This window comes from Palaemon carinicauda, chromosome 25, assembly GCF_036898095.1.
Source record: "Palaemon carinicauda isolate YSFRI2023 chromosome 25, ASM3689809v2, whole genome shotgun sequence".
In the NCBI taxonomy this organism is placed as follows: domain Eukaryota; kingdom Metazoa; phylum Arthropoda; class Malacostraca; order Decapoda; family Palaemonidae; genus Palaemon; species Palaemon carinicauda.
In genome coordinates this window covers 91,203,489-91,231,083 of record NC_090749.1, presented here as the reverse complement: position 1 = coordinate 91,231,083, position 27,595 = coordinate 91,203,489, and the positions used below count along the sequence as shown (strand labels likewise).

Genomic DNA, 27,595 nt, shown 5'->3' with positions numbered 1-27,595 from the left:
GTGCCCAGTGTCCAGTTCATCCTTGATTGTTTGCCTATTATCTAGATTTTTGGGTATTCCACCGTTGTATATTTTTTGTGTAGTGAACGTTGGGGTGTGGTCGGCATTCGAACACTAGGCAGTTCGGGTGCTACCTCTGGCCACAGTCCACAAACCACTACAACGATCTTTTGTAACTGTAATATGGGCGAGTAAACTTGAATACGTCACGTGGCACTATTCATCATGTTGACGACTGTTACAGCGAGAGACCTTCGTGAGTACTAGAATTACATCAGACGAAGGGGTCTTTGGGTCCCAATCAGAGGCCAATTCCGATCTTTTGGCGATCTCTCTTCTTTCACTTCTTTCTCCTCCCTGTCCGGGGAAGGTGTACGATCATGATGGCTTTGTAGTAACTTAGTGTCCTATCCACTGATGCAACAGGTCCAATTATATTCCATGTTCTTGTAGCAGGGGAATAAGGAAGAGCTTCTGGGGAAGAGAAACTTGGACCTGGGACTGATGAAAGAGTTGAAGGAGGATGTGGAGAAAGAGGAGGAGCCAGGAGACTTTCCAACTCTTTGTCATCCAGAAGAGCATATTTTTACAACTTCTAGAAGTTCTCTAATGATGGAATTTTACTCCATACAAAGGAAGACCACAACTCCTTTGCCAACTTGTCATTAACCTTTGACAAAGGATCTTCCATTCCTTGAATATCTTCTTGTGTTCGCTTCGACAACGTGCGTGAAATGTGTGAAGCCGAAGACAAGGTATCAAATTTCGATGAAACAGAATGCTTGTTTTTTTATTGGTCTTAGTTTTCTTTTAACCATGCTGTACTCGAACCATTGTTTGGTAGCCCAAGTCCAGCATTCAGGACACAGGAAGTCCTGAGTACTGTACTCACAGGTCGTGTGAAGATCCACATGATGTCCGCTCGTGAAATTATTGCACGTCCTTTCCTCAATTCCAGGACAAAGCCGCATCTATGGCCGCTCTTGGTCTACAATGATCACTTCAGTAAAATCAGAGAACAACAAAAGTTAGTTATCCGATGCCAACCAAAATGGGAATGAGGAGCTAACAACATCCCAGAGGCATGCAGAGCAAAAACACCACCATTGGGCTCAAACACCCGCTACATTAATCAATAGTTTTTACATTTGGACGCTGCGAAAACTGGACTTTCTCATTGTTAAAGTATAGGGGAAGTAATTAGTATTTTTCCTGACAATAAAAACCTTGAATTCTTTATAGGGAATATACTTTAGGCAAAGCTGGGAACTACCAATAAGACTTGTAGAGAGGTATATCTACCCCACTGCTAGTTAGTGGGGGGGGGGATTTGAGTAGTATGGGTTACCTTGCTCACACTACAATGAATAAGGGTTTGTGTGAAAAAAATCTAATTGTTTGTATGTTAAGATAAATACCTATTACTTTTAAAATTGTCAATTTTATTTATTTGTTACAGTAGTTTATTTAAGCCTCAAACGCCCCCTAAAAATGACTTAATCTGTTATTGTTTCTCTTAACAGGTAACAGCAATAATACCCTACACGCAGTAGGGAGTCAAGTAGAGGAATTTGAAAGTTCCAGGTGAGGGCAAGCAATGATTTACAGTGGGGGATTCCTAGGATATTTGTCTCCCCATTATCAGAAAGTAGTTGGAGATTCATGTCCAGACCCTGTTGACTCATTGCATAGCTTGTTAATCCTAATGTTGTGGGGTTCTGCATTAAGCTTGAAGTTTTCTTATGCCACCAGCTTGGAACTTTGTCTTGATTATAATTGCCAAGGTTGGCTGCTGATAACTTTTGTGTCTGGATATTTATTGCAGCAGTGGTGTTGCTTGGCGAGATCATTGGACAACAGCACCGTACACACAGTGGCGTTCATTAAGGTACTATAATATGTAGATTTCTGTAGCATGGCTTTAGGAAGTTACTATACTGTATGTGATATTTAGCCATCCCTTTTGAGTGTAGCACTGAAGATAATAAGCATTTTCTTAATATATTACATAATGTTTTTGTCTATCTGATGTAAAGGTGATAATATAGAGACAGGTCAGATGCGTAACCTTGTCTAATAATCCCTAGATCCTAACTAAAGAAATATGATATTTTGATTATAAAATAAATTTTTGAATATACTTACCCGGTGAATATATAGCTGCAACTCTGTTGCTCGACAGACAAACTCTACGGAAAAACTCGCCAGCGATCGCTACACAGGTTGCGGGTGTGCCCAACAGCGCCATCTGTCGACCAGATACCCAGCTCTTATGTAAACAAAGACTCAATTTTCTCCTCGTCCCACTGCGTCTCTATTGGGGAGGAAGGGAGGGTCATTTAATTTATATTCACCGGGTAAGTATATTCAAAAATTTATTTTATAATCAAAATATCATTTTTAAATATTTAACTTAGCCGGTGAATATATAGCTGATTCACACCCAGGATGGTGGGTAGAGACCAGTAATATATGTTTACATTTTATGAGCTAAGAGTTTTTTATTTCATTTTAGAAGTTATCAAAATAACAAAAACAAAATAAATAGGTACCTGGTAAGGAAGTCGACTTGAACAATACTCTGCCTTTTAAGTACGTCTTCCTTACGGAGCCTCGCGATCCTCTTAGGATGCTGATCGACCCCTAGGAGCTGAAGTATCAAGGGTTGCAACCCATACAACAGGACCTCATCAAACCCCTAATCTAGGCGCTCTCAAGAAATGACTTTGACCACCCGCCAAATCAACCAGGATGCGAAAGGCTTCTTAGCCTTCCGGACAACCCATAAAAAAACAACACTTCAAGAGACAGATTAAAAGGATAAGGAATTAGGGAATTGTAGTGGTTGAGCCCTCACCCACTACTGCACTCGCTGCTACGAATGGTCCCAGTGTGTAGCAGTTCTTGTAAAGAGACTGGACATCTTTCAAGTAAAATGACGCGAACACTGACTTGCTTCTCCAATAGGTTGCGTCCATTATACTATGCAGAGATATATTTTGCTTAAAGGCCACGGAAGTTGTTACAGCTCTAACTTCGTGCGTCTTCACCTTAAGCAAAGTTCGGTCTTCCTCACTCAGATGTGAATGAGCTTCTCGTATTAACAATCTGATAAAGTCTGACCAAGCATTCTTTGACATAGGCAAGGATGGTTTCTTAACTGAACACCATAAAGCTTCAGATTGGCCTCGTAAAGGTTTAGTACGCTTTAAATAGAACTTAAGAGCTCTAACAGGGCATAAGACTCTTTCTAGTTCATTGCCTACGATCTCCAATAAGCTGGGGATATCGAAAGATTTAGGCCAAGGCCGAGAAGGCAGCTCATTTTTGGCTAGAAAACCAAGTTGCAGCGAACAAGTGGCTTTTTCTGACGAAAATCCGATGTTCTTGCTGAAGGCATGAATCTCACTGACTCTTTTAGCCGAGGCTAAGCATACCAGGAAAAGAGTCTTAAGAGTGAGATCTTTCAGGGAGGCTGATTGTAACGGCTCCAACCTGTCTGACATGAAGAATTTTAGTACCACGTCTAAATTCCATCCAGGGGTAGCCAAACGACGCTCCTTGGTGGTCTCAAAAGACTTAAGGAGGTCTTGCAGATCTTTATGTTTGGAAAGATCTAAGCCTCTATGCCGGAAGACCGATGCCAACATGCTTCTGTAGCCCTTGATAGTGGAAGCTGAAAGGGATCGTCCTTTTCTCAGGTATAAGAGAAAAACAGCTATTTGAGCTACAGAGGTACTGGTCGAGGATACAGAAACTGACTTGCACCAGTCTCGGAAGACTTCCCACTTCGATTGGTAGACTCTAATGGAAGACGCTCTCCTTGCTCTAGCAATCGCACTGGCTGCTTCCTTCAAAAAGCCTCTAGCTCTCGAGAGTCTTTCGATAGTCTGAAGGCAGTCAGACGAAGAGCGTGGAGGCTTTGGAGTACCTTCTTTACGTGTGGCTGACGTAGAAGGTCTACCCTTAGAGGAAGACTACTGGGAACGTCTACTAACCATCGAAGTATCTCGGTGAACCATTCTCTCGCGGGCCAGAGGGGAGCATCTAACGTCAACCTTGTCCCTTCGTGAGAGGCGAACTTCTGCAGTACCTTGTTGACAATCTTGAACGGTGGGAATGCGTAGAGATCCAGATGTGACCAATCTAGGAGGAAAGCATCTATATGTATTGCTGCTGGGTCCGGGACTGGAGAGCAATAGATTGGAAGCCTCTTGGTCAGCGAGGTTGCAAAGAGATCTATGGATGGTTTACCCCAAGTGGCCCAAAGTCTCTTGCACACATCCTTGTGGAGGGTCCATTCGGTTGGGATTACTTGCCCTTTCCGACTGAGACAATCTGCTATGACGTTCAAGTCGCCTTGGATGAACCTCGTTACTAGGGAGATGTCTTGACCTTTTGACCAGATGAGCAGGTCCCTTGCGATCTCGTACAACGTCAGTGAGTGGGTACCTCCTTGTTTGGAGATGTACGCCAAGGCCGTGGTGTTGTCCGAGTTAACTTCCACCACTTTGCCTCGAAGGAGAGACTTGAAGCTTTTCAAGGCCAGATGTACTGCCAACAGCTCCTTGCAGTTGATATGCATGCTCCTCTGACTCGAGTTCCACAGTCCTGAGCATTCCCGACCGTCTAGTGTCGCGCCCCAGCCCACGTCCGATGCGTCCGAGAAGAGAACGTGGTTGGGAGTCTGAACAGCCAGGGGAAGACCCTCTCTTAGGTTGATATTGTCCTTCCACCAAGTCAGACAAGACTTTATCTTTTCGGATACCGGGATCGAGACCGCTTCTAGCGTCTTGTCCTTTTTCCAGTGAAAAGCTAGATGGTATGAAGAGGACGGAGGTGTAGTCTTCCTAGTGACACAAATTGTTCCACGGATGACAGCGTCCCTACCAGACTCATCCACAGCCTGACTGAGCAGCATTCCTTCTTCAGCATCTTCTGGATGGATAGTAGGGCTTGATCTATTCTGGGGGCTGATCGTCTTGTTGTTCAGCAACGTCCTCATCAGAGGGTTCCTCATCCGAAAACTGATGAGGAAACGGCAACGGAGTGGGCAACGTCTGGCTCGCTGAGTCTGGTCGCACTGGTGCATGCGCGACGGAGCCGGACGCAACATCTTGGAACTGCTGCACAGTCTGTGAACTGTCAACAACCATGGGTGCGCGAGGAAGCACAGCGTCAACCCGAGACTGTCTAGACCGTCTGGGTTATGCAGTCAACACCCTACCGGGTTGCTGAGGTTGACGCACTGCGGTGGACTGCTGAGCTAAGAAGGTTCCTGAAAGGGGAAATCAAGGAGGCTTTCTCAATAATAGGGGGTCCCGAGATCTTATACCTCGCCATGAAGGAACATCTCCTTGACTGGTGAAGAGAAACCCAGGAGAGGCGTGATGCGGGTAGGAAGGCCCGTTTCAACAGTGCCACCTGAAGAGAGGGCAAACTGCTAAAGATTTATGCAGTATGGTTGGCCTCTTTGTACAGGTCTGCATATCATCGGCATAGCTTGGACCAGAGAGAGCCGAGGCGAAAGCTCCTCAGAACAGTTCCAAGCAAAGCTGTGACTTGGCTAGAGCAGTCTCTGGCCACTATCAATGTCTCCGCTGGCCGTCAAGACACTTGGCAGGATGTCGTACACCTGTAAAGTATACTCAACGAGGCATCCCTACAGCGAATACAGAAGGCAGAGGACTTGGCCATTAGTAGTGTGGGACAGTTATAGCATGGCTCACATGGCGACAGGGTTGCCATGGCTGCCCCCAACCATTCACCTGCACCTGACTGAGTGTATCCACACACTCTTCCTAGACCTGTCCCCAAACCTGCATCTGTGGAAATGCGCTCGCCACCACCTCACACTCCGGATAGTTCTCCTCAGCTCTAAAGGAGATACTGTACTTGTGTACTTGGTACAAGAAACCAGGTCACCCGGTGGATGAGTGTCGCAGACGCCTCGACCTGTTCCTACGCTGTGGTTGGCAGTACTCCCCAAGAGCCTCTTTGGGAGTATTATGTCACAACACGTGGAGCCTGTTGTCAGCAAGTGCTTTATGCACTTGAAATCCACTCGGCCGATTCAATAAGGACTGCCAGCATTGAGCCCGTACTTGTTCCTGTTCCTGTAGACTTTCCTAAGGTGGAAGTTGTTTGGCAGCGAGGCTCACTTGCATCTAGCATCTGGTCTAGCACATAACGAAGCAACTGCTTTGCCACAAAGGAGAAGGAAGATGAGAATGGTCAGACTTTCTGTGCTCTGGTCTAAAGCTTTGTTGGGCTCTTTAGCTGCAGCATCTTAGCAGCACAGAAAATTAGGTCATTGCGTTTGCTAGTTGCATCTTTGAGGGAGGAGATAGAGCATGATTTGAACCTCGGGTCTTGGATTGCTGGATATTGGCAATTCCGAGGAACGTCGTCGTAGCGTGTATGAGAGAAGAACGAGAACAGATGACAGGAAGGCAGTGTTCGATCTGAAGGACTTCTACTACCAATCACATTTATGTCTTGATGGGTATTCCAAAACTGGATGCAGCTGGAAAAGGCGTTTGCCAATCCTGTCAACCTCTGCTTCCTCTACCACCCTTCCTGGCACAACCAGGTTGAAGGGCAAAAGTATGGAGCACAGTCCCCATCCCTTCTCGAGGCGGAGGACCCTGGAGATGCAGATGGCGGTCTGGGCTTCACCGGCAGTTTCTTTGACACTGGTTTACTGGGCTGAGAGGACGAAGCTTGAGAGAGTTGATCTAGAAGGGACACCGCTATTGAAATTCACTGCTCGGCAGAGTCGCAACATTTCTTTCTCCCCTGTCAACAGTGTTCTCGATACCATTAGCCAGCCCGAGAGGGAGTGACGATGTTTGTGAACGAGACATCACTACCTGGCTTGAAAAGTGCGCCGCTACTGCATCAATCCTCTTTAATCCCCAGTTAGCCCACTGGGGTGCCACATGCACAACCACTTTCAATCCCGAAAGAACGAGGTTGGCATGTCACAGGACAAAATATAAGAGTTAAATGGGTATTGTGTGAATCAATTCAACCTAAATTATGTCACAAGCCAACGGGCCTGAAGAAAGATTTGCATCGTTAATGTGGACTGTAAACTGCTGTCATTCTTTTACTTCCCAGGTCAAAGCATGAGGGAGGTTGGACAAAAGCTGGGGGGGCTTTGAGGTGGGGCAACCTAGATCTAGGCGACCTAGATCTAGGCGACCTAGATCGCAGCTATCACGTAGCAGAAGGATACCACCTATCGCCAAGCGGAAGCACCCGACTCCCATAGAGACAGGTGCCATAAAAACTCACCCTTGGAAGTAGAATTAGGGGAGTCGGGCGCGGGAAACAGACGCGTGCCCCCTTCGTCTCTGGGCGACCATTACACTCCACTAGGTTGTGATTGCAGTAGACTTCTAAAGTGAGACAAGTATTATGTGTGTGTCCCTCACTCTTGCTTGACAGTAATGTTTAGTTAATAAGTCAGAATTGAGATTTGAGGTAAATTACTATTCTACTGATGGAAGCAGATTAACAGTAACTTGCTCTGCATCCATTCTCCCCCTATGTATCTATTATTTACAAGTTAATTACCATTATAATTGTTCCAGTAATTGTAAAGTCAGCAAGAAACTTTTATTTCTTCTGTTATGTAATCCCAAGATCAAAAGTTCTATTTCACTCGCTTTGAAGAAGATTTAGGCTCGTTTTTGTTGTGAAAATTAACTTAAAAAATGAATCCTCTCACGATGTAAAAATCGTCTAACTCACTGCCTCCCATCATATCATTATTTAATTGCCCACGCCATGTGACAGGCATATGTTTCTTCTCTGCCTCAGGTTGATGCCAAGTATGCTACTGTTCTAAACTGGTGGTCAATCCAGCTACTAGTTCAATGCTAAAATAGTACTATAGAAGTTTTATTCCAGCTGTGACCAAGTTGTGGAATGACCTTCCTAATCAGGTAGTTGAGTCGGTTGAACTTCCGAAGTTTAAACTTGCAGGGAATGTTTTCATCTTGAAGAGGCTGACATAAGTCTCTCTTTATAGTTTATGTATAAAAGCTGACAAATTTGGAAGTCATTTGTATTTTTCCTAATGATACAAACCTTTTACTTCCGAAACTGAGAGGAGCGTTTTCTCACGCAAATACACAAGAAACTCTGCTATTGCTGGGATAGTGGCATTGAGGAAAGAGATACCCATTCCATGACACCAACAACAGAAGATATTCCACTTTGCCAGGTAGACTGAAATTGAAGATATTCTCAGGTGTCCAGCCATCCTTTTCCTAACTTGTTGCAAAAATCCTCTCTGAGTGAGGAGGTGCTGGATAGTCTCCAAGCATGAAGTTGTCTAGAAGCTACGGCTTGTGGAATATGCTGGCATGTGGTTGTCCGAGTAGATCGTTTTGGGAGGGAGCTCTCTCACAAGCTCCGTTAGGAGTTGCAGAAGTTCCGGGAACCATTCTGCGTGATGCCATAGCGGAGCTGAGAGTCATTGAGAGATTGACTGATGTTCCGGTCTTGTTGAGTGCCCTCTTCATCAGACAGAATGGGGTAAGGCATAAATGTTGATGTTGTTCCACCGTTGTTGGAATGTATCTTGCCAGAGCCTTGGGCTCAGGGACTGGGGAGCAGTACAATGGGAGCCTGAAGTTCAAGGCCGTTGTAAACAGATCCACCGTCAGGGAACCTCACAAAGTCAGGACTTTGTTTGCTACTAGATGATTCAAAGACCACTCACAGTCCACCATCTGAGTCACTCTGCTCAGGTTGTCCGCAACCACATTACTTTTGCTGGGAATGAAAGGAGCTAATAGGGTCACCGAGTTGAATTGTGCCCATCTCCCTATTTTTACTGTCAGATGGGATAGGGGCTGCAAAAAAGTACCACCTTGCTTGTTGATGTAAGCTACTATTGTGTTGTTACTCATTACCAACCCTGAATGGCCCGCCAGGAACTGCTGGACCTGTTGAAGGGCCAGAAAGGCAGCCTTCATCTCTAAGAGATTTATGTGCTGGTACTGTACTTTTCGAACTCTGACCACAGGCTGGAGGTCGAGTGGTGCAGCATGTGGGCCCCCACCATTCTTTTGATGTATCTGAGAAGAGCATCAAGTCCTGGGGGAGGGACAAGAAGGTCGACACCCTTTAGTAGATTCTCGTCTGCCACCCACCACTCGGAAGTTCGTCCGTTCTTCTGGTCCCATGAGATCGCAATGTCCGGGGAATCGAAGGCCTGATTCCAGTTGGACTTTAGCCATTATTGGAGAGATCGTATCCTCTCAGGCAGGCGTTGAGAACTAGACATGCCATGGATGATAGGTGCCTGAGGAGACATAACCACCTTTGGGCTGGGAGTTCTTGTCTGAGGAAAGGTCTTGCAACCTTCCTCAGCTTCACTACCCTCTCGTGTGATGGGAAGGCTTTGTGAAGATTGGTGTCTATTATCATTCCTAAGTATACCAGTCGTTAAGAGGGAAGCAGAGATGACTTCTTGAGGTTAACCAAGATTCCCAGATCTTGCCAAAGTCCCAGAAGTTAGTAACTGTGCTGAAGAAAGGGCACCACCGAGTCTGCTAGACTCAGCCACTCTTCCAGATAGCATAGGAGACAGATGCCGATTCTGTGAGCCCAAAATGACACTAGGACGAACACTCTTGTGAAAACATGAGGTGCTGTGGAAAGACCGAAGCACATTACCTTGAACTGGTATTACTTGTTGTCTAGTGTGATTTTGAGATACTTCTTTGAAGACGGATGGATTGGGATCTGGAAGTATGCATCCTTTGGATCAGTGTTTTTTAAAGTGTGGTCCGCGGACCCCAAGGGGTCCGTGGAATATTCCAAGGGGTCCGCAGGATAATTCTTAATATCGATTTAAGTCAAATTTTCAGCCAAAACGTCCTAAATTCCTACTTTTATAGCACCAAATTCTGATTGTTTTTTACAGTGGCTAAGTCACATTGGGATGGAAGTAATTTAAGTAATGCCGCCTTCCTCCCTTGGGGTGAAATCCTCAACAAAATTCCAAAAAAGACACACAAAAAAAAAAACAACTTTACAGAAGTCAGTGGTGTTTATGATTTGGCAACATTGTACTGACTGATGCCCGGTGGTGCGGCCACCCTCCACATATCAGTTGACGTTAAGGCTGCTGTGAGGAACACACGGCAGTTGCTTGTGCTCCTCTTTGTAGATAAGAAAATCATCTGGATGCTTATGACAACATACTGATTATTTATATGCCATTTGTTAAACGTTATTACCTACCTTTTTGAGATTAGAATTTCCAATACTAGACATTGTGACCTCACCAAGTTACTTGCAGGATAAACATCAGAAGACAGCCTAGCTTACTTTTTAGCATCAGGATAAAAACTGAATTCCAGAACAACCATCAAGACAGCACTGGCCTTAAAGAAGAAAAAAATGATGCTAACAGTGCAACTCAGCTCAACCTACTGGAGGCAGGCACAGATGCCATAGATGAAGGGAACACTTCTGACACAAACCAAAGCAGTGCAGATGCCTTGGTTACCACTGTTGGGCACAAGCAAACACACCAAGAAACAGCCAAAAAGAAGCGTAAATACTTCAGTGATTACTTGAAACTTGAATTTTTTTGGCAAGGCAACAGTGAGGATCCTATCCCACAGTGTGTTTTGTGCTATGAAACATTAGCTAATGAAGCTATAAAACCCTCAAAGCTCAGAAGACATTTCAAGTCCAGACATAAGGAATATGTGGGAAAAACCATAGAATTTTTTCAAAGAAAATGTAATGAACTTGATATTCACAGAAAAAAGGAAGCTTCATCTTTTTTTATACCTGGAGAAAATGCAAAGACCACTGAATCTTCATACAAAGTGTCGTTATTAATTGCAAAAACAGGAAAGGCGCATTCCATAGGCGAGACTTTGGTCAAACCAGCAGCCAAGATAATGACAGAGATCATGCTTGGAGAAAAGGCTAGTAAAGAAATAAACAAGATACCTTTGTTCAACGACACTGTCAAGAAAAGGATAACGTCAATGGCTGAAAATGTGAAAGTTCAGCTGGTGTCACAATTACAGCAAAGTCTTTATTTTTCACTACATCTGGACGAGTCCACAGATATAGGGAACGAGGCAAATCTTTTGTGCTTTGTTAGGTACATTTACTCTGGGGAAGTACATGATGAATTTCTTTTCTGTCATCCTCTTCCTACAAACACAACAGGAAAGGCTATCTTTAATGTAGCTAACGATTTTATTGTCCAAAATGAACTCTCCTGGTCGCAATGTGTTGGAATCAGCACAGATGGTGCAACTGCGATGACTGGTAAACTAAGGGGCCTAGTGAGTCGGGTGCAAAGCATTGTACCACAGGTAAAGGCAACACATTATTGCATTCACCGTGAACAACTTGCTGTGAAACATATGCCTACCTGTCTTAAAACAGTTCTGGAAGAGGCAGTAAAAATTGTCAATTTCATCAAAGGGAAATCACTGAACACCCGCTTATTTACAGTTCTGTGTGAAGAGATGGGAAGCGAACACACAAAACTCCTTTACCATACAGAGGTTCGCTGGCTGACATGGGGAAAAGTTCTTTCCCGTCTCTTTGAACTTCGTGAGGAAGTGCAAATTTTCTTGTAGGAACGTCATGACCTCTATAATCGAATGCATGACACCCAGTGGCTCACAAAACTGGCATACCTGTCTGATATTTTCACTACACTAAAGGGATTGAATCTGTCTTTGCAAGGAAAAGATACTACCATCTTTAAAGTGCAGGACAAAATACAGGCAACACGATTGAAGCTGGACTTGTGGTGCGGCCGCATTGACCGCAAAGATTTTGAATCTTTTCCTTCATTAGCAGATTTCCTGCTTACTTCCAAGGAAGAGCTAGATGTTGACACAACACAAGCTTTCAAAGCCCATCTGCAAGGCCCTCACTCAGAGTTAGGAAAATATTTTGAAGAACCAGACCCAAGCTTTGAGTGGATTAGAAATCCATTTGTTACAGATAAAGTAGATATAGAAAAGTTCAGTGTCAACCTGTCATCAAAAGAGGCTGATAATCTTGTTGAGATTGCAACAAGTGGGACACTGAAGACCCTATTCAGGGAAAGAAGTTTGGCCAATTTTTGGGCTATAGTCCAGCCAGCAGAAATTGCTTTGAAACACTTGATGCCGTTCCCAACAACGTACAACTGTGAAATTGGATTTTCTACACTGGTTGACCTTAAAATGAAGAAGCGCAACCGAATCAATGTCCAACCCGACATGCGACTGAAACTCAGCAGACTGGAGCCAGATATTCCCACAGTAGTGAGGCAGCAAAAACAGTATCATTCATCTCATTAAGTATGGTTGTGAGATATGAGGAGGAGGCGTTGCTGTTAAGTTCATGAAAATTTGTATGCAAAATGATCAATGTTGTGGAAATTATGTTAAGCAAAATATAAACATTTATGTTGAAGATAAGCCATTAATAAATAATTCAGTTGTAATTTCTGTATATTATGACCTGCAAACACTTTCAAACTCAAGAGGAAAATTATAATAATAATAAAGGGTCCGCTACATGAGTAATTCTAATAAAAGGGGTCTGCTGCACAAAAAAGTTTCAGAAAAACTGCTTTAGATCTAGGGTGCACATGAAGTCCTGTGGTCTTCTTACCCCTTGTCTGACTTATACATACATACATACATATACCAAAGGCACTTCCCCCAATTTTGGGGGGTAGCCGACATCAACAAGAAACAAAACAAAAAAGGGGACCTCTACTCTCTACGTTCCTCCAGCCTAACCAGGGACTCAGCCGAGTTCAGCTGGTACTGCTAGGGTGCCACAGCCCAACCTCCCACATTTCCACCACAGATGAAGCTTCATACTGCTGAGTCCCTTACTGCTGCTACCTCCGCGGTCATCTAAGGCCCCGAAGGAAGCAGCAGGGCCTACCGGAACTGCGTCACAATCGCTCGCCATTCATTCCTATTTCTAGCACGCTCTCTTGCCTCACTCACATCTATCCTCCTATCACCCAGAGCTTTCTTCACACCATCCATCCACCCAAACCTTGGCCTTCCTCTTGTACTTCTCCCATCAACTCTTGCATTCATCACCTTCTTTAGCAGACAGCCATTCTCCATTCTCTCAACATGGCCAAACCACCTCAACACATTCATATCCACTCTAGCCGCTAACTCATTTCTTACACCCGTTCTCACCCTCACCACTTCGTTCCTGACCCTATCTGACTTATAATGAATGAATTATTTTTCTTTTTTTTTTGTGTGACTATGCAATCTAGAGGAGGGGCCTCTTTCTGATGTTAAAATGAGAATGTAGAGATAGGTAATATTGTTTTACAATCCCTTTGATCCTGACTGAAGTGACCTGTCATATTACATTTGAATTTAGCCCAAATATTTACACTTATGTTGGTCTTCATTTCTACTTGTATATGTAGATTAAATATTTAGAGGATTGATTGCAAAGAGGTTCTGTATAAAGAGATTTATCTCTCCTGGTTTTGTAGACCTGTATTTTCACAAATATGAAATTTGTTTTTCTCTCTCAATTATTTGAATATTTGTTTGTTGTTAATCCTATTTCAATGCACTTCCTAACCTAAGATATTCCCCGTTCCAGCCTGAAGTTTGTTTTTCTTTGTAACATTTTTTTCTCTCCTAATATTTGTAATGTTCAAATAACTTTAAATATAATGAGGAAACCTGCTACCTAGAAACCATATTGCCCTTCTTATTTAAACTCCATGCATAGCACTGCAAAGAGAGATGGGAAACCCAAGAAAAGATAATAGGGAAATTTGAGGTTCTAGCTGGGTCCCCTTGCCTAGTATAAAAAATCGAGGGGTAGTGCCCAGTGCCCAGTTCTCTTGATTGTTTACCTTTTGTCCAGATTTATGGGTATTCCATCATTTTATCTTTTTGTTTAGTGAATGTTGGAGTGTGGTTGGCATTCAGACACTAGGCAGTCTGCGTGCTACATCTGGCCACAGTCCGCACACCACTAAACTGTCTCCATGCCGAACGAGGTTTGTTTGACAAACTTGTTCAGAGCTGAGAGGTTGATGACTGGTCTCAAGCCTCCAGAAGCCTTTTTCACATAAACGAGTCGACTGAAGAAGCCTGGGGAGTCGTCAAAGATTTTTTAGAGAGTGCCCTTCTTCAACATGGTCTGGACTTCAGCCCGAAGAGCCAGCTTCTTTGCAGATCCCTTTGCATAGGAGCTAGTTGACACTAGCGTCTTGATCAATGGAGGGAGAGATTGAGTGAACAGGACGCGATACCCTGAACTAATCACGGAGACTATCCAGAGTTCAGCCCCAAGCTGCATCCAGCTCTTCCAGCAGCAATGCAGGCATTCCCCCACTAGTGGACAAGCAGGGAATCACATAGCATTTGTGGCCACGGCTGACTCCTTTAGGATACTTCCCTCCACAGGACGACTTGGAGCCATACTTGACTTGACAGGAAAGGGGCTTTTAGACACCTTGTTGTCTCTTGCCCCAGTCCTGTTCGTCGTTGGTTTCTGTTGTTTCGTCTGCAGGAGAGAAGGTAGTCTGTAGGGGTGGGATGTCGAGGCCCTACAGAGGAGGGAGTCCTGGTAGGACTTTCTCCATCTCTTCACAGCTCACTCAAAATCCCCCAGCTTGAACAAAGAGGAACCCTTGAGAGAGGAGTTTTGGAATTTCGCTATCTCGCAGTTTGGGACTTGGAGATGGAATCTCTCGATTATTGCATCTCTACGCCATAAGATGGTGTTCGCCCACAAGTTCACTACTTGGTGGGCAACGAACTCAATAGTCCAAATACCCGACAGGAAGAAAGTCTCCATTGCTTTCCGGGAGCCTTATTTGGAAAAACCCTTTGTCTGCACCCAGTTTCTCACTGATCCCAACCATAGATCCAGCCAAAAAGTAGCTTGCATGGCACACTTCGCCACTTTCTCTTTGTTTAGAATTTCCGAAGCTAAGAAGTAAACTTGACGCCCGAAGAGTCTCTCTAGAGAGATCCCCTTCCTAAGTTCCTCTAAGGAATGGTGAAGAGGAAGAGCCAGGAGACGCTCGTCAAGGACCTCGTAAAAATTCCTCTGCTGAACACTCAGATGTCGCAGGAGTTTTGAGGATGAGCCTGATCAAAGAGAACTAAAGGAGTCGCAGAGCTGGGCAGACACCTTCCACCGGTCATTCTTCAGTCCCTGAGACCAGGGCAAAGCTGCGCTGGACTTGGAGGCTTCCGACTACCAAAAACGCAGGTCGAGAACCATGTCCTGGCCGTCCTGAGGAGCCATCAACGGGTCTGCCAACCCATTGAGGGACCTCATGCAAGCTATAACCTGCCAGATGCCATGTTCTGACTCTTTCTGTTCAGCTTCTGAAGAAGGACTGGCAGCTGAATCGTTGTCTTGCACCCACAAGACATCATCTTGGGGTGGGTCATTGTCGTTATCGAAGTGGCCAAATGTAGACTGCTTGACCCCCTCTGCAGGTCTTGTAATCCCCAATGAGGACTTTGGCAGAGTTTTTGAATCCTTAGACTCTTTCCTCGGAGGGAAGAAAGTTTCTAGCACAGAAGGTTTGGATGGAACGACCTTCTGTTGGTCACCCGCAGGGGGAAGGATGGACTCTTCCACAGGTTTCGAGACTACTCTTATCTCGCGGGACTTCCTCAATGAGCAAAGACCAGAAAGAGTCAGATCAGGACTCTTCCCTGAGAGAGAACTCTGACTGAATCAATGAGTGAGGAGCAGGAGGGTGAGGAGAAGTGGGCATGGCAACACTTGACCTCCCCTTAGACGACCTGAGAGGGGTCAGCTTGATCCTACGTGAAGCTACTTCATCAGGGACTCCTCTTTTCCGCTTCAGGGGAGAGGAAGAAACCAAAGTTTCGTGACAGGGAGGGACTGTGGATCTTCGCGTGACAGGGAGGGACTGTGGATCTTCGCCTTGGGTCTGAAAATGTAGAGAAAGACTCTTCCAGGGGAATCCTGGGAGTTCCCGAAGGATGAGCAGGTGGGATACCTACCGTAACGGCTTGGATAACCGCCCTAACCAAGGCTCCAAACTCAATATTTTGGAACAGAGAGATAACATCAAACTTTGAATAGAAAACTCAAAATCATAATGTATTGATATAAAGAGAACAACAGACTATGAATAAATCATGATTTTGCAAACCACGGATGCGGACCGACTGTGGCACTGTCGGAAAGTTCCCCTATAGAGAACGATGAAGAGGGACCCCACAAGGAAGCCTTATCTGCCGTCAAGGAAGAGTTAGAGGGAGGGTGCGGTGCTGCTGTCTCCTTCCGAGCAACAGGAATCGACCGTGAAGGTGGTCTTTTTGGAATCTTGAATTACTGCAGCTTGCTTTTTTCCGCTCTCCCAGGCGAGCGTGATGTTCTGCGACGGTGAACGATGGGGAGGAGACTTTCATCTCTTAAGTGGGAGTTCCAAAGCTCAAGAAGGAGAAGGTCTTACAGGCCTCTCTTCCCACAATTGACGTTGCTCAAATCAGCGCCGGAGATCTAACGAACGTTGGCACCTATCGGGAGGCTGGTTCTTGGAGCCGAAGTGCTATAGTAGCCCAGTCATGAGCATCCGTCTGTTGGCGATCATCTGAGCGATCGGTGCATCAGCGAGTGGTGAGGAACGCGTGTCTGGTGACGTTTGCTTTCCTCTTTTGGAGAGCGACGAGTCGTTGGGGAATGATAGGAAAGACAGGTGTGTAGCCAAAGGCTACTGACGAGCTGGAGAACAGGATAATGACTTGCCAACTGACGAACCCAGGGCAGGTATGCACGGCTGGCAGGGAAGGTACACAAAAACTGAAAAGGAAAAACAAAAAAATTATATTTTCATAATAAAATAAATTTTTGAATATACTTACCCGCTGGTTATATAATGGCTAAACTCCTCGACGCCCACGGCACAAAATTCAAAATCTCTTGCGCAGCTTAGCGCATATAAGCCAGGTGTACCCCAACGCCCTCGCGGTACCACAGGTAGAACTATACTCGACCAATTCAGATTTTCCATGCCACATGGTCTCTAGAGGGGAGGAGGGTGGGTCTAAAACTTATATAACCAGCGAGTAAGTATATTCAAAAATTTATTTTATTATGAAAATATCATTCTTAAATATAAAACTTACCCGCTGGTTATATAATGGCTGATTCACACCTATTGGTGGCGGGTCAGAGACACCTGCATAATTGGAAATTCACTTAAGAGTTACATAAATAACTTAAGCGGTTCTCACCTGATAAGGAAACTGACAGCAATGCTCTGCCTCATTTTGTCTGCTATCCTTAGGAGATCCAGTGATCCACTCGGGGCTGATGATCTCTAGGAGCTGTCAAACGGTACAACCACCTATAACATGACAGGACCTCAACTAATACCCTTGTTCCGGGCGCTCTCTAGGAACAAAATGACCACCTGACTAGGTCAAAGATTGCGGAAGATTGCCGACCAATCTTCACGTACAATCATAAAAATATATATAACAGTTCCAAGAGAAGAACAGGGGTACTAGGAATTTAGGGAAATGTAGTGGAGAATGTTTCACCAACTACTGCACTCGTTGTTGCAAGTGATCCCAAAACGTAGACGTCTTCATAGAGACTGAACACGGTAAAAGTAATGCAAGGCGAATAAAGGATTACCCCTTCACAAGACTGTATACGCAATGCTTTGCAGAGAACAGTTTAGTTTAAAAATTACAGAAGTTTCTACAGCTCTAACTTCATGAGTCTTTACTCTTTCAACATCTTATGATCTGTCACCCAACCGTGTGGGAGAACCTTTGTAATCAAAGTCTATACAAGATGATAGAATGTTTTAGACATGGATAGCGCAGGCTTCTTGACCGTGCACCCTAGAGTTATGAATAGACTCTTAACTTCTTTGCTCTTGTCCCGATATAACTTCATCGTTTTAATCGGGCAAAAAACTCTTCTCAGCCCATCACAAACCAAATTCGAGAGAATAGTGATCCCGAAAGATTTAGGCTATGGACGAGAAAGATGTTTACTAATGACCAAAAATCCAGGTTGCAAGGTACCTATGGCTTAACCAATGTGAAGTCTGTGTTCTTGCTAAAAGAGTGAACTTCACTGACTCTCAACTATGGTAGACTTACTCAGAAAGTCTCCAAAGTTAGGCCTTAAAAAGAAACCAAGTGTAAAGGCTCGGATCTGTCACTACCGCGAAGCTCCAGAAACGAACCCTAAATTTCAGGCTGGAGCATCTTGCTGATGCCTCCATGTCCTCTCAAATGATCTGAGATGATCTATAAAGTCTCTATTTGATAGAACCAATCTTCTGCGTCTGAAGACAGATGCCCGCATATTCCTGTACCCTTTGATGGTCGAGGAGGGAAGAAAATGTGTTTTCTTCTAAGGTCTAAGAGTTACCTAATGAAGAGCCGGCTCTAGCTCTACACCACTCCATAAAGCACTCTAATTGGGTTGGAAAACCTTGAGGCTAATGTCCTTTGTACAAGCGAAAGCCTCAGCTGTCTCCTTCGAACAACCCTCTAGATCTTAGGGGTTTTCCGAAATACTGGAGGCAGCTAGACCTAAAGCTTGATGGTTTAACATAAAACGTTCGTGATCCTGACATGGGGAAAAGGACTAAAGACATGCTTCCAGCATGCACCCAGCATGGTCCCAGTATGAGTCCAGAACAGTTCCAGCATGTTGCCTACACTCAACATGTCGTGAGAGAGAATCGGGATCTAGAACCGCCTCCCAAAACTCGTCCATATCGGTCACAAGAAACCGATATTAAAGCTAGGCGTTGAAAAGAAGCGTCAACCACGTGAACCTCATGCTGTGAGGTTAAGACCTGATTCTTGTGTAATCAGCGAGTGTTCAACAAACTTGAAGGCCAAAGCTTGACAAGAGGGAGCATTAGCTGCGAAGGAGAGACAAGAGTCTGGTTATACTGCTGTGAAAAAAGACTTGACTGTGTGCGTCTAGCATGCAACCATAATGTCGCATGTGGTTGCATTTCCATAAGGAGTCAGCGTGCTGTATGCGTTTACCTTGTCGTGTGGGTACAGCACTGTGTGTGTGCCCCGCTTGTTGTAAATCTACAGCGTGCTGCGTGGAGGCGACAGCATCGCGTCCGGTCATTGATGGAAAGACGGAACCGATTGCCAAGTTGTCCACGTGTAGGATGCGTCCGCATGAGTGATAGTCACTCGACCCGCAGAACGCGAAAATGGGACAACTTGTTGAAAGGATCAACTTTGACAGTTAGCGTCCAACATACGACCAGACTGGCATCTGCGTCTGGGACTGCGTGAGGGAGAGACCAGAACTTCCGTCTGTGTCTGCATGACGTCTGCCGTAAGAGAGAGACCAGACTGCTAACGCTTCTCATAACACGAGCATATCTCTGCGAGGAAGCGTTACTAAGCATAGGAGAACTATGACTTCTGACACAAATCGGAAAACCATTTCTTTGATCTATGGTAGTCCTTAGTCTCTATAGGAGAAAATTTTCTTCCCCCCCGAGAATCGTAAACGCTAAACACAGATGAAATAGACCTCTTTTAGCTCAGACCAAATCTACACTCGCGGGGTAGCGAGTGCGCCAACTCAAGCATGGGCGAAGGCTGGGAGAAAAAATCAACCGCAGTCCTGTGAGCGACCTGGGAGTGTCCCTATGACATTTCAAGCGCGCCTTGTGCGCGAACCGAACGTATCCAATGCTGAGAGACACCGTCAACAGTAGTCGCTAGACCTCAGAAGAAAGTAATAGACCTTTCTCCAAACTGGGGGAGGAGAAGAAGTGTGAACAGAAGCAAACTGAGCACCTTTTCCCCCGAAGAACCATGTGTCTTACACGATTCTGGTGCTGACACGTCACCTTCTTCCGAAAAGAAAATACTTACGGCGAACGTTAGATACAGCAGGATAAGTAAATAGAAAACATACGACTCTTGAAAGGTCTTGGACAAATTGATTGGTGACTACCAATTCTAGGTTAAGCGTCCTTCGATGAGGACAAAGTCCTTCCTCCCTGAAAGTGAGTCAGAATCCAGAGGAAGAGCTAGGATTGTATGTGACTTGTCTGACTTCTGCTTCTCTCGTGGAAGAAAAAACACACTCGATTGCTTCCTGTTCAAGCATCAAAACACGACTACTGCGAAGGTAAGTTTTGTTCGCGTGCATACATGACGAGTAACTACCTAGTCTGGTAGACAGGGAAAACGTAGAATGTTATTCTCGTCAGGGAACTGCATTCTAATATGCAGAAAACAGTTACAAGGTCCCTGATACCATAGCGATGACGAACTAATCGCTTCAAGACATTCCAACTTTGCTCTTTTCAAGATACTATGTCACATGGTTGTGATGTCATAGCTCGCTAATCATAGGCGAAGAAAAGAGCATTACTTCATCATTCCAAAGTGGAGAGAGACCGTCTTGGACTGCATCAACAATATCGCTTGGCGGAACAGACATTTAATGCACAAGGTCCACGAAGAACCTCAGCCTACCGACCTTCCTTCTCTCAAAGGTTGGAACGTAAGTTAGAGATATAGGACTAGGGGCAAGGTGAAAACGAACAAACACCTCCTCCAGAGCACTGTGCTATGTTTACGAGTCACTAACAAGAGAGGTTAAAAAACATAAAACATTAAATCATAAAAGATCTGCCAGTGGTGGGAGATATACTTTTACGTTCTATTCTCATAAAGGCCTTAATGCCCTTTCTGTTGTTGCAGCTGCAAGCGCTGTATCAATCTCTACAGTAAGCTTCGTTATTTTCCTGAGAATGATTTAATGTTAATTCATTACTTTATTTTACCATTAATTTACTAGGCCATCGTTCCCTAAAGGAGCCCTTTGGGTTAAAGCATCTTGCTTTCCCAAATAGGGTTGTAGCTGGCTTGTAATACAAATAAAATAAAATAAATAGCGACACCATCAACTCAACTAGCGAAAACTCTAAAGTCGAAACGAGGAGCAGCAGGTAAAAATTATGAGGGAAACTCTCTAGAAAAATTCTCATGAGTTTCTGAAAGTTAATCCCTTCCTTTAACAATCTCTATCCTAGGAAGAGAAGTCTTGATTCTTAGGAATCCACTCCTTATGATTATGAATTCAGACCTCAATACTTAGGGGTTTTAATTCTAGTTCTCCCAACCAAGAGCTAGCCCAGCCGGCCTTGGTCCGAGAACATAATATCTTTCTAGTTAAGATTTATTTCTTAATATAGCGCCTGAGCAACAATAACTTAATACATCAAAGTCTATACACTGTAGTCATAAGTAGCGAAGCGTCCACCCTGACGCTGAAGTGTCCACACTGATGCTGAAGCGCCCACACTAGTGCTAAAGCGTCCACACTGACGCTGAAACGTCCACACTGGTGCTGAAGCATCCATACTGACACTGAAGTGTCCATACTGACGCTGAAAGCTTCTACACTGACGCTGAAGCGTCCACACTGACGTGGAGCTTCGCTCCATTCCGTCGACGTTCCGTTTCCGTTGCCGCACCGTTCCAATGACGCTTCGCCGGCTCTGCTACCTGGCGAACGACAGCACGTCTGTATAGACTAATACTAGGTGCTATGAGCCGTCGGTTTGCGTCAAGCAGTCGAAGTAAAACATCCACTTTCCCCCACCATTGAACATTGCGGTTGGTAGGCCGCCTCTGGGACAACGAGTCCTCACTGTTAAAGAAACGACGCCTGTGCGTCCGTGTCAAAGACCGGAATCGAGACACCCAACCGCACTGTTAAAGGCAGGCTGAAAAGACTGCATAAACGAAGATAGATGCTGTTTTATGCCTAACTACAAAGATCAAGGATCAACCTTAGGCGAAACGTATTCAGCATTAACTGCGTCGAACCATAGCGCTTGCCACTGTCAAGAGACGACACCCATCAGGTGGCATGGCGGCACTGCGTCTGCGCCGCAGGAAACGTAACACATGCAGAACGAATCTAATTTTGTTTTCAGCTTAGCGCCTTTGAAAACACTAATACCTCGCTTTATCTATAGCGAGGGTGAGCGTTCTGGTGATCGACAGAAAACGCGCGAGAGGACTTCAGTTCAGGTCTAAAAGACTGTAACGCCTGGTTACCCTCTCAATTCCTTTCGCCATTTGACTTAACTTCTCCCCTGGGTCCGGGAGCTCGATAGAGGTCTAGGGCTAGGATAACGACAGGTCCGAATAGAAGCGCTCTCCACTGGAAAAATTCACTGCACAATTTATCAATAAAAAATTTGCACTTTACTCTTTGGCACAAAGATAGTTTCATAATTACCTGAAAGCCAAAGTAGACACTCTCTCAAAGGAAATGAACTCCGTAGGGAAAGACTTATAATCAAAATAAACCCTTAAATTAAGGGGTTCCAATAAAAGATGAATCATCACTCGCATCATTGGAACATCTACAAATAATATACGAACAATTTAGTATTCCGAAAACCACCAAAGCAACAATGATACAAAGAATCGTGCGCTACGACGAATGTAAAGAATACTGCATCGTATAAAATAAACTGAACTGTAACTTCCTTTAATCTCTGACTAAGGAAAAATACTGAAAGGATCATTTCATAGCAAAATAAAATGTTACTTTTATAAAGTACAATTAAAGACTTGGGAAGTAAGAAGAAAGTACTATTCATGAAATCGCTACAATATATGTAACATCGTAACGATACTGATTACTGCGTAACAAAAATAAACTGAACGGTAGTTAATCTTTGCAAACAGATCGAAGATTATCTAAAAAAAAATATTAAAAGGATAAAATTTTCTCAAAATAATTCCTTTAATTTAATTTATAACTTAAAACTCTAAAAGCATAAACACTTATATTCTTTGTAAAAGGCAAGACAGACTTTTAGCCTACGGAAGAGGCTGTGACGTCATCAATGGTCGAAATGTTTACATTTCGCCCCTATGCTTTCGTGAGGTTTAAAATAGGTTGAAAAACCTTCCAACCCTACCTTTTAAGTTATAAATACGTGATCACAGATCAAATAAAACAAATATGCGAAAGCCAAAACTCAAAAACGTTAATACATCACCAAATAACGTCCAAACAGAGTAAGAAAACAAGAGAGAATTTCCAATAGTTCAGCCAGCTATGGCGGCAGAGAAAATCTGAATTGGTCGAGTATAGTTCTACCTGTGGTACCGCGAGGGCGCTGGGGTACACCTGGCTTATATGCGCTAAGCTGCGCAAGAGATTTTGAATTTTCTGCCGTGGGCGTCGGGGACTTTAGCCATTATATAACCAGCGGGTAAGTTTTATATTTAAAAGTGATTAGTAATGGCTGTCCAAATTGGTGAAGAGGGAGAGCAGTAACAACCGTTCTCCATCCGAGCCAAAAGCAAAGCAAAGCACAGTCACAGGTGTGTAGTTGAGAGAGGAAGCTACTAACCCCCATCCCTCCACTAACTAGCAGTCTGGTTGGTTAACCCTTGCTAAATTACATTGGCTCGTCCTTTCAGCTTTGCCGAAAGTAATACCCCTATATATCCCCTATAAATAGCGTTGGTTTGTATTCCAGTTACGGAATCATTTTCATTTGTTCCAGTGCAGCATACAAACCTTCCGTTCTTTACGTAGGAGACTCACCTTAAGGTGGGTTGAAGACCTCAAACCAACTGGCTGGCTACTGTCCCAGGATGACCTCATGTGCTTCATAGGAGCTCCTCAAGAGGCAGCCAGACACCTCGTTTTCCTCGTAGGATGACAGCCTGGGCAATCAGTGCTGGAAGGAGTAAAAGACTTCAATGGGAGGTAAATAGATAAGTACACAGTGGGGGTGAGCCCGTTCATAATCTATACATTGCCTGACTCTACTTGTTTGAAGAAAGGGGACATAATAAATATGACAAATTTCTAAGTAATTTGTATTTTTCCTAACAACACAAATCTTGAGCTCTTTATTAGGGATGTAATTTCGGGGAAGCTGGAGGACGAGCCATAAGACTTTTAGCTAGGTGTAACTAACGCACCACTGGTTAGCGGGGGTGGAGGGGTAGCCTGCTACCCTGCTCACACACACCTGTGTTGTCTCGTCACTTTTGATTGCAAGCAGGACTTATAAGGGTACAAGTAATGGTGGGCCAAAGAGCTTAAGGTTTGTATCATTAGGAAAAATGCAAATTACTTTCAAATTTGTCATTTGTTACGACACCAAATACAAACCCTTTTGCTCTTTATTAGGGAAGAATCACCCTTTAGGAGGGTGGAAGTCCAAACCAACTGACTGGTGTTTGACCCAGGGTTTTTCCCCGTACATGCTCCACATGTAACAGGGAGAAACCCTGATACCTCACTAAAATCTGTGCAAAACCTGCTTAGCTGCCTGAGCAATCTGTGTGATTGTGTGAAACTAGCAGTGTGACTAGTCTAGGTAAGATTTCTCAGAAACATAGGACTTTTTGAATCAACCATAGACGTTACCCAATCCCACCTCGCCAGGAGGTATGGGGATGCAACAAGTATTATTTCTATGTTTGGTTACACAAGGAAATGTTTTTACCTGCAGACAGATAAGGCCAACTTGCAGAGGACCGTAGGTGCTGTTCCCCAATAGAGGGGAAAATAAAAGAGCCAAAGAGCCAGTCATTCTTAACATTCATCCCAGACTAATCCCGGGTAACCTTTGACCTTAACCATCTGCTACTTGTTCCTCAAGGAGCCTGAGGTATTTAAACCACTTGTTGTGCAGCCACCACAGGGCCAATGGAATGGAGAACATCTCTATGTTCATGTGGGTCACGTCTTACAAGTAGTGGGGGTGAAGGTCTTACGACACTTTCACATGCCCGCTTGTAAGACATGCAGCACACAGTAGTTCTTCTTGAACGCTAGGGACGTGCTGATGCCCTTAACGTCATGAACACTGGGTTGTCTCATCTGTGGAGGAGGATCGAGATTCAGGGCCAGGTCAGTGACCCTGCGAATCCGAGCAGAGATGGTGTTTTTGGTGATCTTCCTCTTGACCATCTCCGTGCTGACGCTCGGGGGCGAGCTGCTGCTGTTCTCTTGAGAGAGTACCTCAAACTCCTCACTGGACAAAGTAACAGTTAATCTTGATCATCGGTTACGTTATGAAGACTCCCAATCCAGAAGGGCCTAAATCTGGGAGTAGCGTAGCCGATAAACTCAGGGACGAAGCCAAATATTACCTCCCCCATCCCCTTGAATGGGAGACGGCGTATGAAAGACTGTGAAATTCGCTAACTCTCTTGGCCGAGGCCAATACAAATAGGAAAACTGTCTTCAGAGTCAAGTGGGTATCTGATGCCTGGTGTAATGGTTTGTAGGGGGCACACTTCAGGGACCAAAAGACAAGAACCACGTTCCATAGAGGTGGTATAACTTTCGACTGAGGGCAGATAAGCTCGAAACTCTATAAGAGGAGAGAAAATTCCAACGAAGAGGAAATATTAACTACTTTCAGCCTTACTGAGAAATAGCCTTTCATCGCCGAGACTGACCGGAGTTTTTCGTCCCAAAGGTGAATGAGGAACTCTACTATTGCTGGAATAGTGGCATCAAGGGGAGAGATACCGCTTTCCATGATACCAACCACAGAAGAAAGTCCACTTGGCCTGGTAGACTGAAGCGAACGACCGCTTTCCATGATACCAACCACAGAAGAAAGTCCACTTGGCCTGGTAGACTGAAGCGAACGACCGCTTTCCATGATACCAACCACAGAAGAAAGTCCACTTGGCCTGGTAGACTGAAGCGAACGACCGCTTTCCATGATACCAACCACAGAAGAAAGTCCACTTGGCCTGGTAGACTGAAGCGAACGACCTTCGAAGGTATCCAGACATCCTTTTCACAACCTGTTGCAAAAAGCCTCTCTGAGGGAGGAGATGATGGATAATCTCCAGGCGTGAAGTCACAGGGATACTATGGCTTTGTGAATGATGTTCACATGTGGTTGTCTCAGTAAATTGTGAAGTTGAGGGAGCTCTCTCGGAACCTTCGTCAGGATATGAAGAAGGTCCAGGAACCATTTGGTGTGATGATATAGCGGAGCTATGAGGGTCATTGACAGGTTTTTAGATGATCTGGTCTTATTGAGAACCCTTCTCATCAGACAGAACAGGGGAAAGGCGTAAACATCGATGTTGTCTCACCGTTGCTGGAATGCATTTTTCCAGAACTGGGAACCAGAACTGGGGAGCAGGAGAGAGGGAGCCTATTGTTCAAGGATGTTTCAAACAGGTCCACAGTTGGAGAACCTCACAAAGTTAGGACTGTTGGCTACTAGATGATTCAAAGACCACTTGGAGCCCATCATCCGAGTCACTCTGCTTAGATTGTCTGCAAGCACATTCCTCTAGCCTGGAATGAAGCAGGCTGATAGGAACAATGAGTTGTCTTCTGCCCATCTTAGCATCTCCACTGCTAGATGGCAAAGGTGCTGCCTAAAGGTACTGCCGTGCTTGTTCACCTAAGCCACGACCGTAGTGTTGTCAGTCATCAACACCACAGAATGACCCGCCAGTAAATGATGGAACTTCTCTATGCCTAGAAAGGTTGCCCTCATATCAACTCTGGGGGAGGAGCGAGAAGGTCGACCCCTTGGCGGAGATTCTCGTCTGCTACCCACCACCTCAAGTCCTTCAGCTGCTCGGGTACCACGGGGACCAGCATATCCAGGGAGTCCTCGTCTTAAACCCACCTGGATTTTAGCTGCCACTGAAGAGATCGAATCCAGAGGCGGCTGTTCACAACTAGATAGACCAGGGATGACAGGGGACCTAGGAGACGTAACCACCGGTAAAGCTTCTCATTGAAGGAATGGGCTTACCACTTTCCTCAGCCTCTGGATTCTGTAGTCTGATGGGAAGACTTTCTGCAGGCTGGTGCCGATGATCATTTCCAGGTAAACCAATCTTTGAAAGGAAAGCAGGGATGAATTCTCAAGATTTACCACGATCTCCAGATCTTGGCAAAAGACAAGGGGTTTGTCTCGGTGTTGAAAGAGGGTTGCCATTAAGTCTGCTAGGATCAGCCAGTCGTCCAAGTATCTTAGGAGGCAGATGCCAATCCTGTAGGCCCAGGTTGACACTAGGGCGAAAACTCTCATGAAGACCTGAGGTGCTGTTGAAGGACCAAAGCACAGCACCTTGAACTGGTATTACCTGTTGTCGTGTAACATCCTTAGATATTTCCATGAAGTTGGATGGACTGGGATCTGAAAGCATGAATCCTTGAGATCCAGTGTGCAAGAAAAGTCTTGAGGTCTTACCACTTGTCTGACGGTCTTTATGCTGAACGGAGTTTGTAGAACAAACGTGTTCAGAGCTGAGAGGTCAATGACAGGCCCCCAGACTCCAGACGCCTTTTTCACAAGAGAGAGTCGACTAAAGAATTCTATGGACACGTCGACGACCTCCTGCAGAGCGCCCTTCTCTGATAGTCTGGATTTTGGCCTGGAAGGCCAGCTCCTTTACAGATCCCTTCATATTGGAGCTCAATGGAACTGGATTCTGAGTCAATAGAGGGAGAGATTGAGTGAAAGGGATGCAATACCCTGAATGAATCACAGAGATTGTCCAAAGATCTGCCCCGT

At 44.8% G+C, this 27,595-nt stretch overlaps 3 protein-coding genes across 6 annotated transcripts in view; 2 read left to right on the top strand and 1 right to left on the bottom strand.

Moving 5' to 3' along the window:
• The window catches only part of LOC137618698 (zinc finger protein OZF-like), a 104,126-nt gene that overhangs the window by 48,938 nt on the left and 27,593 nt on the right, over positions 1 to 27,595 (bottom strand). For all 4 annotated transcript variants that reach the window (XM_068348861.1, XM_068348858.1, XM_068348860.1 and 1 more), the window contains exon 2: positions 23,626 to 23,761. The gene's annotated coding sequence lies outside the window, so the exon portion shown is untranslated. The remainder of the gene's footprint in view (positions 1 to 23,625; positions 23,762 to 27,595) is intronic.
• Positions 994 to 11,630, top strand: LOC137619150 (zinc finger BED domain-containing protein 5-like). The gene is made up of 3 exons (XM_068349336.1): positions 994 to 1,027; positions 1,524 to 1,584; positions 10,322 to 11,630. Exons 1-3 carry the CDS (start codon positions 994 to 996, stop codon positions 11,628 to 11,630), a joined length of 1,404 nt encoding a protein of 467 aa, XP_068205437.1.
• On the top strand, positions 11,655 to 12,344 carry LOC137619149 (zinc finger BED domain-containing protein 5-like). The gene has a single exon (XM_068349335.1). The coding sequence runs from the start codon at positions 11,655 to 11,657 to the stop codon at positions 12,342 to 12,344; it is 690 nt and encodes a 229-aa protein (XP_068205436.1).